Raw genomic sequence first — 12,067 nt, forward strand, 5'->3', positions numbered from 1 at the left:
TGCTGACTGTTACAGGCACAAATGGCGGTGACCTCAATGCAACTTCTGTAGGCTGCTCAAGTCAAAGACCTCTTTACTGGTGGGTAGTGGGCTGAAATTCAGACGAGCTGCTCCACATGGGAGCAGCTTCCAAAAGCTGCCCCCTATTTCTTCTCTTTAAAAAAGAAATGTGTGTTGTATTCTAGTTCCAATAAAAATTGATTCTTTTATTTTTTTGTTCCTGACTTTACATAGAAGTTAGGACACGGGTTCTTTTACCTCTTAGCATGGGGATGGATGTAAATCTCTTTGTTCCTCATTTTAAATAATAAAATCTTAAGATTTAAAACTTGAAGGGACCCTAGAAGTCTTCTAGTTCGACTGTATTTTACAGATCAGGAAACTGAGGCCCAAAGTAAGTGCCAGAGTCAAGATTTGAACCCAGATACTCTAATCCCAAATCTGGTGCTCCTTTTACTGCCTCAAGGTCTTCTACTTTGTGCAAGAGTATTGATGAACGAAAGACCAAGAGATATCTCCATGTGTTTTTATTTTGGCTGCCTGCAATGTGGGGCAAATAAAAGCACTACTATTTAAGTATTTGCTGTGACCTATAGAAAGAGGCTAATGAAATCACTCTCAGGGTGTGCGTGTGTGTGTGTGTGTGTGTGTGTGTGCTCACCTGATTGTGGCTAATGCACTATACCTCCAAGATCTAGACATCGCAGCTCCCCTTTCCCTGTCCTATGAGGTGTTTGTTCTTCTGCTGCTATGATTCAATTAATCTTTTTAATAAAATTAATAAAATAAGATATTAGAATATGTCATTATGAGTTGGGGATTTAGGGACATTGGAAAATGGTTTGGTAAAAATCTACTTGAAGAAGATAGTAGGGTTTGGGGAAACTTTTAAGAGCTAGGTGAGCAGTGTGTGTGTGTGTGTGTGTGTGTGTGTGTGTGTGTATTTTCCTGCTGAAAACTCTCCAAGTATATGAACCTACTGAACCTTCCGAGGGCTTAATGAGGGTCAATGGAAAAATCTCCAGGGGGAGTGGGGAAAGCATTTACATGGGCAGTGTTTAGTTCTGAGGTCATAAAGTCTCCTTATCACTCTCCATCGAGATGTTTGGTATTTGCCCTCTTCCTGCCCTCTTTAGCTGTCTTAAAGGAATTAAAAAAAAAAGACAAGTTTATTTGAATATGATCTCCTCCCCTTTAAGCAACTTCACTGTGTGGAGATGTTAATGGAATCCCTCCTTCTTCTCTGCCTGAGCTGAAGTCAATTTTTTAAAAAACTAAGAGGGGAAAAAAAAAGGTGTAGTTTGTGGTTTTTAAAAACTTGCTCTCAAAATCATAGCCATTTCCCCCAGAAACCTTGCTTAGAAATGAGTTTAAAAATGTGGCTATGGAATGCTTTCCAGTCTCCCTTGTTAATCACGGCTAAAAGCCTTCTCCTTCTTCTCTGAGAGAGCAGCCTCAAAGACAGGGCAGGATGGAGGCCCTGCTCTCTCTGAGGGCGGCGCCCCCGCTTTCTACCTGCTCAGCTGGTGCCTGCTGTCAGAGCAATCTGAATTTTCTCTTGGCTCTGTGGGGGGATTTTCAATATGCTCTTTATTACCACCTAACCAGGAAGCCTCTGGGTTTGTGAGCTTGGCAAAGAAAACTTTGTGGCTTTTTTTTTTTCCCTTGCTTTTCTGGCACGTGACCGTGAACATCCCTGCTCTACTGTGAGCATACAAAGAACTCCAGATCTATGGCGGGAAAGCAGTGGAGATGGGATCTAACCAGCTTCCTGGAGCACAGACCCCAGCCCCATCAGTGCAGTATCTGGTAATGCAGGTGTCACCCTCATCTCTCTCTGAGTGTGGGTCTCCCCAGTGGGGAGAAGCCAAGGCAAAGAAACTTCATGATGCATTTTTTTTTTTTAAAGATTAGACTGTGATCACCTTGTGAATAGAACTTCCTGCTCGCCTTTCAGTGTCTGGCCTGTGGTAGTTTAATCAATGTTAGTTGACTGAAAACCTGGAATTTTTGCTAAATTAAGGAAACATAAGTTTCTGGACCAAAACAAATTACAGAAGAGAATTAGTCAGATGTTTAAAAAAGAGTAATGTTTTCGTTTATTTCACTCTCTGTGGAGTAAAAACTGGATAGGCAAGTAAGAGGAGGTAAATTATTTTAAACTTACTGATAAATTTTATTTGTTTTATTTCTCTACCATCCCTTTCCCTCTCTCTTCTCTTGCCCAGCCTCTACTTTTTTTAATATAGGAGGCAAAGTAATACAATGCAAACACTTGTAGCTTTGGGGTCAAAGGACTTGGGTTCATATTCTGCATGTATATAACCTTGGGCCCTCAGTTTCCTCATCTAAAAAATGAAGGGTCTGGATTAGATGGTTCCTGAGGTTCCTGGGAGCTCTGGATGTACATGGTTCATATATGGAGCCCTGATTATTCATAGACTTTTCCACAGATGGACCCTGTTCACATGCAAGAGCATCAGTTAGGACTATTCATGATCAATGTGCCAACACTTTAGGGAAGAGTGTGCTGGGTTATAAATGGTGTTACCCTCGATCTCAGAAAAGCAGGATTTTTTAAAAAAAAGGGTACAATTGTCAGAGTGTTGGATTCATAGCCAGAGAATCCAGGCTCAGGTCTTGGTTCTGTTACTTACTACCAAGTGTATAAAATCATGAAGATGTCAATCTTTCTGGGTCTCAGTATCATCACCTGTAAAATAAGGGCGCTAGACCGGGAAACCACCGAGGTCTCTTCCAGCTCTGAACCTCTGACTTCCAAGAAAGTTATCTGTGAGGCATTCAGGTCTCGTGAATTTTCCTACAGCTAACCTTGAAAGGCAGGGGAAAAGTCAACCGATCTGCTTCCCATTTGTGCAAGAAATTGATTACTCTGCTTAGCCTGACTTGGAGCTAACAGCCCTTGACATTTTGGGGAAGCCCTACATGGGTCTTTCAGCATCTATCTGAAAAAAGGCCTGTCTATGTAGCACATGGATCATAGCATAGCCAAAGGCACCCTGATCAGACCAAATCTATTTCTAGAGTCAAGCTTTCCACATGGGCGTCAGTTTCCCTTCTCCCATTTCATACCTTCATGAATTCCACCAAAGACATGGAGTTTGGGCCGTACTCGTCTCTGCACCGTATTTAGCAGTTCAACGCAGCCAACTCGCTGAAGCTCCTTGGGGACCCAGTCTCGAAAACCTGAGGGCAAAATGAAATCAATACTCTTAATTTTCTCTCTTCAGGTAAGGTTTCATTTAGACTTTCAGGAAGCCATAACTCACTGAAGGTTTATTACATTATCTGTAATCCTAACCTCTCCATTAAAGCTTACAATGCCTTTTAAGAAACTTTTCACTCATCACTTTGTCTTCTTTAGATAGTTTCAGGGTTTTTTTTTTCTCTCCTCTTAATTAACATTTTTTTCCCCGTATAGAATTTGATTTATTCAACTACTAGGTTTCAAATCCTCTCTGTGAGCTGAAACTTGGTGACGTTTATTCCTGGCAGTGTTATGTGGTCTCCCACCCTCTTTTCTCTTTCTTCTGTGTCAGGGTCTAGGCTTGTATCTCCACTCTTTTTCAGTTCTATACCTTTCTCCTTATTACTTCCCTTAATGACCAATCTACCCAAAGAGCAAGTTTACTTCTGAGATGCTCAGATTAAGGAGGGCTGGTAAGGGCCACATTATACACTGGCCTCCATGCACCTGGGTCTCTCTAGACAATTCAGCTCTTGGCTCTGAGTGATTTCCAGTGACCAGAGCCTGGCAAAGCTAGGTTACCTCCCCAGGCTGATCACCAGTGATAGGTAACAACATGACCCATAATGGTATCCAGCAAGCTGAGGCTAATTGACTACTTTTAAAGTAAAAGCCACTTAGTTCCACACTTAATGCAGAAAATCCATAAAAAACGGACATCAATTATCACAAAAGTCAGCTGTCAGGATAGTTACAGTCTGAAATGGAATCTGTAGGGATCAGATGGGGGTGGGGGCTGGGTGTACAGGAGGAGGCTGGGAAGAGCAGTAGGTTTAGGAAGCTTTAGCACAAATCTGTGGCACCACTCTGTTATTTCTATCTATTCAAAACAACAACACAGGAGCCTAAATCAAGGTAGTTTTGGACAGGAGCTTGCAAAGCAAGTTGACCATTTAATTCAATGAAACTGAAGAAAAGAACATTGAGTCTCACTCTGTGCAAAACTGGTTAAAGGCAGACCATAAATAACGGTATGCGAGATACAGAGAGGCAAAGGGGAGATATATCCCAAGAATGTCTGGTAAGCACAGAAAGCTGGGTACTTTGCATTGACCCAAAGGAGAGTGTAGAAGCTCTTTGAAATAGGAAAAGGTACCCACCACCAAAAATTATAGGCATATTCCTTCATTGCTTGGGTTGCTTAGTTTTTTAAGGGGGAAAATCACTTTTCATAGAAAATGGCCAAAGGAAGGGAAATCTCTTTTATCACTGGGCATGTGGATGGGTGGGATGGATTTGGCCATTTCCACCCCCCTAGCCAGAAGAGGAGAATTTAAAGATGCTTTGCAAAAGGTTATTTCCAGTCTCCCTCAACGGGTGCAATTAGTAACATGTGCAAAATGTGCCTACAAAGTCATTCTGAAACGCCAACTGCATGCTTTATTTTAAGCCCTTCCTTCCCTTTTCTTTGGAAGCTTCATAATACCAAGCTATGCCCTCCAGCTTCCCTGGTAGTGTTGGGCTGATCTTAACCTCTAGTCCCAAATCTCCTTGCAGCCTCCTACTGAGGGAGGGTCAGGAAGGGCTATTAAGGAGTTCTCCTGCTGGCTCAGAGTAATGGAGAGAGGGACAGTCTCTGGAAAGCACAGTGGGGCAGTGGTGGTGGTGGGGATTTCTGGGGAGGGTAAACCCAGTGGGGGAAGGGCTTTTGCAAAGTTTTCTTGGAGGCCTGGAATTTAAACATCTGTCACCACAATTTGCTTTCATTCCAGACTGAAGGATTTGTCCAAGTTTGCAGTGAAACTGTTATGGTCCCTAAGTAACCCCAAACACATGTTTGAATGCGAGTCCCTAATTCAATGGGGGAACTGTAGAGATTTGTAGTAGTTCAGGCTCTTCTCTTGTTCTGGGCCCCAAATTTTCAAGAGCTACCATCGTGGCTGGTGCCCTTGCCATCTTATCCTACCCTATTTTACACATAGAGAAATGGGGCTCCGGAGAAGTTAACTCAGGGTCATTATGACAGCTAGTGTTTGAGGCAGGATTTGAACATAGAGCTTCCTGATTCCAAATCAAGTGCTCTATCCACTAATCCTTCCCAACTTTCATTTGGGAAATACAACAAATATTTCTATTCATCTGTGAGAGGAATCAGTGGCTTCCAAGGGAAATTGTTTCCAAATATCACATTTTAAAAAAATTTTCTGTGCAAACGGAGGATAATAGACACATGGATAACTCAAAATAGCAGATAGTATATTGGATAGAGAACTGGTCTAAAAGTCAGTAAGACCTAGGTTCAAATCCTACCTTGGGTACTTAACATCTATGTGGCCTTGGACAAGTCACTTAAACGGTCCATATCACAGCTTTCCCATCTGTAAAATGAGGGAATGAGACTTGACAGCCTTATAGCTCTCAATCTAAGATCCTGTGATATTCTTCTTGGTGTTGTATCATGACCCTCTCCCAACCTAGACTGGTCTCCTTAATTATGGTTTACTTTGGCTGATATTAAATTTAATATGCATAGCCGCATACCAGTCGTTTACTTTTAGAGACTGCCCAGGATCATTATGGAATGAAGTGTGTCAGTCCTGGATTAAAATTTTTCCATGTATAATCCCAAATGCAGGATAAAGTTGTGGACAATTAACAATTAATCATGATAATGAGCCATGATTACACTTCAATATTTTGAGGAACTATGATTTCATTGAAGGGGACACTTTCCCCTGCCCCTCCCCCAGTAGATGAGCTCCTTCTTGTAAAATGTACACATGAAGTGGCTTTGACCAGAATATTAACCACCCTGTGTTCAAACCTGGTAATGACCCTTTCTGAAATCTGATTCCTGACTCACATTACACCACCTAGGTTGCACTCAAACTCTTTCATGTTTTGTAGGATGTCCCAAGAGCTTATGTTATGTCCCATCGGTATAGCCTTTGAGAGCCTAGGGTCATCTCTACTGCATCATATCCTCCTTATTTGTCTTGTATGCAATGATTGGTCTTGATGTCATCTCTCCCATTAGAATGTCACCTCCCTGAGGGGAGAGACTATTTTTGCTTTTGTCTGTATATCTAGCACTTAACATACTGCCCGGTGCATAGTAAGCATTTAATATATATGTGTTGATTTGTTGACTGGAAAAAGAGTTGATCACACAAGTAAAATAATACTTTTCAAACCCATAAACTGAAACATTGGGTTTTTTCTTTGTTTCTTATCATAGCACCGACTCTATTGGTTATGGGAACCTCAAATCAGACCCAGAATCTCAGGGATAAACACCTGTAAGTCACCCTTAATAGTTATAACTAAGGTTTTCAATTTTACTTAATTTCAGTGTGTATATTTTAGAGGGGGAGAGAAAGCACTTTTTCTCCAAATAATAAGCTCATATGTTGAACTTAAAGACTCCTCCCCCTATTCCAACGAGTTGATAAAAAGGGAAATGAACTCTGAATAAAAGCTCCAGTCATTTCATGGTCATTCAAAAGCCTCCATGATGGGCTATACGGTGTGCCTCCCCCTCCCTTCCCCGTAAGGTGAATACTGTTCTTAAAATAAATTATCTGCCTCAAAAGACTGTGGTGCTATACACTCATTTGATTTTCCTTGACTCCAATAAATCAAAAAATTTAATTTCAAGAACACCTGGAAGCCCAGCAGAACTGCTAACTTTAATTATCATACTGGGCTTCTTTGAAGACATTGCTTTCCTCCTCCCTCCCATATTCCCCCCCCCTTTTTTTTCTTTTTGGCTGTAGGAAAATGATTATGTCCCTGAAAGCATTATTCATTCTTCCTGAACAGAAAATCTCCACCACGATAAAAATGATGCCCCTTGCTTCACTTACCAAGAGGAGGGCCATGTGTCATTAGTATATCAATTCCCTCTGGGATGAGGTTCCACTTGTCCAGCAAAGACTGACCTCTGGGTAGGTTAAAGCCCCATCCATTAAACCACGGCGTCCTTTGGGGAAAATAATGCAAATGGCATCAGGCCAACAGAGCAATGTTTCATTTTTTCAGAATTTTTGACTTGCCCATCCCCTCCAGCAGTTTGTGTTTCTTTTTCTTTTCTTTTGGAAGAGTTGTCTCTTGTAGAGAGACCCTTTCTGTTGGCTGTCTTCTAACCAAGACATTTAAATGTGAACATGTGGGCTGTGGATCATTCAGTGCAAAGGGGTATGATCAGCTGAGAAAGGAACGTCATAAATACAAAGGGGACAAAACTTTGGACATGCTCAGATATCAGTGCCACTTGGATTTCTGGCTCAGATCTAATTTAGAGGAAGGGTGCTAAAGTAAGCCCTCACCTTCCTTGACCAACAATTATTCTTGGCAAAAACCTGATGGGGATCTGGAAAATGCCCTTGTGACAGGTGCTTTTGTTAAAAAGGACTGCTTTGGTGAATACGAGGTTTAACAGATAGGAAAATTGGAACAATACGGAGCCCAAGCAAAATGAGAGTGAGAGAAGAACTCAACGCAATTTGGTAGACAAGTATAAAGCTTTTACCATCTGCCAAGACTGTGCGAGGCACCAGAATACAAGGACAAAATCCAACAGTCCCTGCCTCCGAGGAACTCAAATTCTATTTTGGGGATTCAATATATCACAAGCCATTAAATATAAAGTACATACAAAAATACAGCACAGTTTCAAGAGGCAGAAAGCCAACTAACTGGGCACATGAGGAAAGGCCTTGGATAGGAGGTGCCACTTGAATTTTGTGTTGAAGGAAGCTAGGAGTTCAAAGAGGCAGAGGTGAGTAGGAAGTTCATGCCAGCCATGAAAGACCGCCGGTGCAAATGCGTACATAGGAAGGAGGAGAGACGTTATGTGGGATAGAGCTAGTAGGTCACTTTTTACTGGAGCAGAGAGTGCATGAAGGGTAATAATGTAAAATAAGTAGAGAATAGAAGTCAGGTCATAGAAAAATGTAAATACTAGGCAGAGGCTATATTTTATCCTAGAGGTTATAGGAAGCCCCTGAAGATTTCTGAGTATGGGAATGACCTCATTAGTTCTACATTCTTGAAATATACCTGTTTGGTAACTGTGTGAAGGAGGGATTGTGGAGGGGAAAGACCAGAAATCAGGGAAACAAACTAGGAAGTAATTTGCAAGAGGCCTGGTACATGTAAAGAAGGGGACAGGTGTGTCGTATGTTGTGTTGGAAGGCCTGATAAGGTCTGGTAATTAAATGGATGTTGGAGGGAAGGGAGATGAGGGAGAGGGGCGAATTGAAATAATTCTGAGGTCTGAAAAACCTTAGTGACTAGGAAAATGGTGTTTTCCTTCAACAGAAATATGGAAGTCTGAAAGATGGATGGGTTTAGGGGAAAATAAAATTAATTCCATTACATCTACTATGGACATCCATTTGGAGATACCCAGCAAGCAACTGGTCCTGTAAGAAGAGACACAGGAGAAAAGGGAGGAGATGCTAGGGGTAGTGGGGAGGGGAAGAAAGCAAGAAGCAGTGAGTGTAATACTAACATGGATCCTTCTAAAAGCTACCAGGAAGGAGGTCTGTCGCCTAACCCTAAGCATGACTTCTTTTCGCCTTTGGACAACTTACTTTCTTCCCTTTCTCTGGATATCAGTTTCTGCCAGCCATTAATTTGCATATCTGCTATATCCCCCGAGAAAAGCTTAAGCAGCTTGAAGGTAGGAGCCAGTTTCCATTTGGTTGTTGTATCCATAGCATCTAGCATAATGCCTTTGCTCCTAATAGGTCTAATAAATGCGTATTGGTTTGGATCTGCACAGAAACTTGAAGAACTTCTCAGTCATTTCCTGATTCCATAGACTTAGATGTGGCCAGGTTTTTCTGAAATACTATTTGAAACCAACTTTTTTGACCAAGGAGAGATTGCAGTTGACACACTGAAAATGCCAGCTGGGTAACCGGGCATACAATAACATGGCCACTGTTCGAACAGCACAGAAGTGACCTGTGAACCAACCCTCCAATCACTTTGCTGTTATATAAGAGCTAAGAATAGAACACATGTTCTCTGTATATTTGGAGTCGATGGACCAGAGTTTGAAGGCCAGCTTTGTCAACTTTCTACCCACATGTCCTTGGGCATGTCATTAATCTCTTTAGCCTCAGTTTCCTCATCTGTAAAATGAGTTGGCTGAATTAGATGACTTCTTATTCACATCTATGATCCCAAGGATGAAGCCTATTCTAATGCAATTCAGTTCACTTCAATTCAACAATCATTTCACTACGAGCAAGTCACAAACACTATGTGCAAAGCATTATACTAATTCTGGGAATACAAAGAGGAAAATAAAGTAGTCTTTCCCATCAAGGGGCTTATATTCTAAGATGAGAAAGTAGGCCATGAAAAGGATCAGAAATCAGAATGTTTCAATTTCATTTTGGTATTTCAAAAAATTTCATATTTAAAAAGTTTCTTTCTTATACTTACAACAATGGTAATCATCTTTGCTTGCAGAAGATGGCATTTTTTTAAAAACGCACTTAAGTACTATTTTATTTGCTGAATCACCAAATTTTAGGGTTCCCTTCCTCTCATTACTAGGCAGTGAGACTGGTATATACACACAAGGTTTTGGTGAAGCTAAAGGAAGCCAATTACTCACATTAATGGGCTTAGTTCACATCTTTTTAAAATGCTAGGGGAAACTTTCTTAGACACATGGTTTCTGGTAGTGCCGAATAAAATCCCATCATTACTATATATGGCCCATTATGTTTAGCAATCCATGACTCTAAATTTAAATTCAAGCTCCAAATTGCTAGCATCTTTTTAATTTTACTGTAAATTCATTTAGTTGCTCGTTTCTGAAAGCTCCACTGGAAAATAAAGTGTTTGATGAAATATTCAGATCCTCTCAACAGCATAAGCAAACACAAATGTACTTCTTTACCAAATAATGCTCATAGTGGGGGGGGGGCATGATCACCCCTCATATCCTCTGAGAGGAGAGAGGATCCAAGGCCCAGGAGCTCTTAGGGTATATCTATTCATCTTGGCTGAGAGCTTTGTCTTCACAATTTGGTGATGAATATTAGAAAGAAAGAAAGAAAGAAAGAAAGAAAGAAAGAAAGAAAGAAAGAAAGAAAGAAAGAAAGAAAGAAAGAAAGAAAGAAAGAAAGAAAGGAAGAAGGAAGGAAGGAAGGAAGGAAGGAAGGAAGGAAGGAAGGAAGGAAGGAAGAGAGAAAGAAAAGAGAGAGAGAAAGAAAGAAAGAAAGAAAGAAAGAAAGAAAGAAAGAAAGAAAGGAAGGAAGGAAGGAAGAGAGAGAGAAAGAAAGAAAGAAAGAGAGAAAGAGAGAGAAAGAGAGAGAAAGAAAGAGAGAGAGAAAGAGAGAGAGAAAGAAAGAAAAAAGAAAGAAAGAAGAAAGGAAGGAAAGAAGAAAGAAAGAAAGAGAGAGAGAGAGAGAGAGGGAGAAAGAGAGAGAGAGAGTGAGAAAGAAAGAAAGAAAGAGAAAGGAAGGAAGGAAAGGAAGGAAGAAAGAGAGGAAGGGAGGGAGGAAGAGAGGAAAGGAGGGAGAAGGAAGGGAGAGAAAGAAAGAAAGAAAAGCAGAAAGGAAGGAAGAAAAGATAGATGAATGAGATAGATTAGGTAGGTAGATAGATATAGATGGCTATCTCTATGTCTGTGCCTATATAGCTAGATATTATTACTTGAATTTTTTATAACCCCCTAGTAAGAATGAGTTTGTAGTGCTCCTGATTTTAGATATATAGCCATATTGGGTGGAAGATGACAACATTACAAACATAGCTACTCTAGAGATACTTAAGATTTGTTTTCCCCCAAATTGAATCCAAAATGTTTTAAGCCACACTAGTCAGAGGCCTGAAAGCAAGTTATTACCTGCTGGCTGAGGCTGACCTTTTGACCACATGATAAATATTTGCTGAATCAAAATCCCCTCTTGGTGTACTAGATGGAAGGATAGGGTATTTTGTAAATAGAGCCAGGTGAAGCTCCTTTGGTTTTCTTCATAGAATCAGAGCTGGAAGAGACCATCTAGGTCATCCCTCCCACTTTATAGATGAGTTCAGAAAGGGAAAGAAATTGTCCAAGGTCATTAAATCAGTCAGTCAACAAGTAACTATTCACTGCCACTCTGTTTCAGGCACTGGGGATATGATCACAATCAAACAGCTCCTCCCCTCAGGAAGCTTATATTCTCTCTGAATGTGTGGCAGAGGTTGGGTGTGGGTTTCCTGACATGGAAATACAGTGTTCTTTCCACTGGATCATTGCCTTCATCTTGAGTGAGACGATGCTTACTTTCAGTGTTTGATAAATCAAAGAAGGGAAATCACTGAGGAAAGATTTATTTGACAAGAATTCCCGTAAACACTTTGACAGAATTTGGTTTAGATCAGCATACATCACAAGAGGGGGCAGATAGGTAGTGGTTAGGTGGCGCCATAGTGCACAGAGAGCTGGGCTGGAGTCAGGAAGACTCATCTTCCTAAGCTCAAATCTGGCCTCAGATACTTACTGTCTGTGTGATCCTGGGTAAGTCACTCAACTTTCTTTGCCTCAGTTTCCTTATCTATAAAATGAGCTAGAAAAGGAAATACCAAACCAGTCCAGTAGCTGTGCTAAGAAACTCCAATTGGGTCATGAGGAGTCAGACACGACTGAATAACAAAAAAATGTCACAATAAGGTTAAATTGACTATTTGACTTGACAAAAGATCACTTTGAAAAAATAAATAGAGGCAGTGATCATTGTTTTCAAAGCCAAGGCTTCTCATCAAACTGTGCACACTCTTATAATCCAGGGCCTCATTTAATCATCTGGTCCTATTGTCTATTGCCTGCTTACCTCAGTGGTCAACATG

General features: G+C 40.9%; 1 protein-coding gene across 2 annotated transcripts in view; it reads right to left on the reverse strand.

Annotated features, from left to right (window-relative positions):
- Positions 1–12,067, reverse strand: part of MPPED2 (metallophosphoesterase domain containing 2) — a 208,365-nt gene that overhangs the window by 1,474 nt on the left and 194,824 nt on the right. For both annotated transcript variants that reach the window (XM_020963903.2, XM_020963904.2), the window contains exons 5-6: positions 7,075–7,190; positions 3,094–3,207 (exon numbers count right to left, since the gene is read on the reverse strand). In XM_020963903.2, coding sequence (XP_020819562.1) covers positions 3,094–3,207; positions 7,075–7,190 — 230 coding nt within the window. The remainder of the gene's footprint in view (positions 1–3,093; positions 3,208–7,074; positions 7,191–12,067) is intronic.

The sequence above is a fragment of the Phascolarctos cinereus genome, unplaced genomic scaffold (genome assembly GCF_003287225.1).
Source record: "Phascolarctos cinereus isolate Bilbo 61053 unplaced genomic scaffold, phaCin_HiC Scaffold_9;HRSCAF=440, whole genome shotgun sequence".
Lineage (NCBI taxonomy): Eukaryota > Metazoa > Chordata > Mammalia > Diprotodontia > Phascolarctidae > Phascolarctos > Phascolarctos cinereus.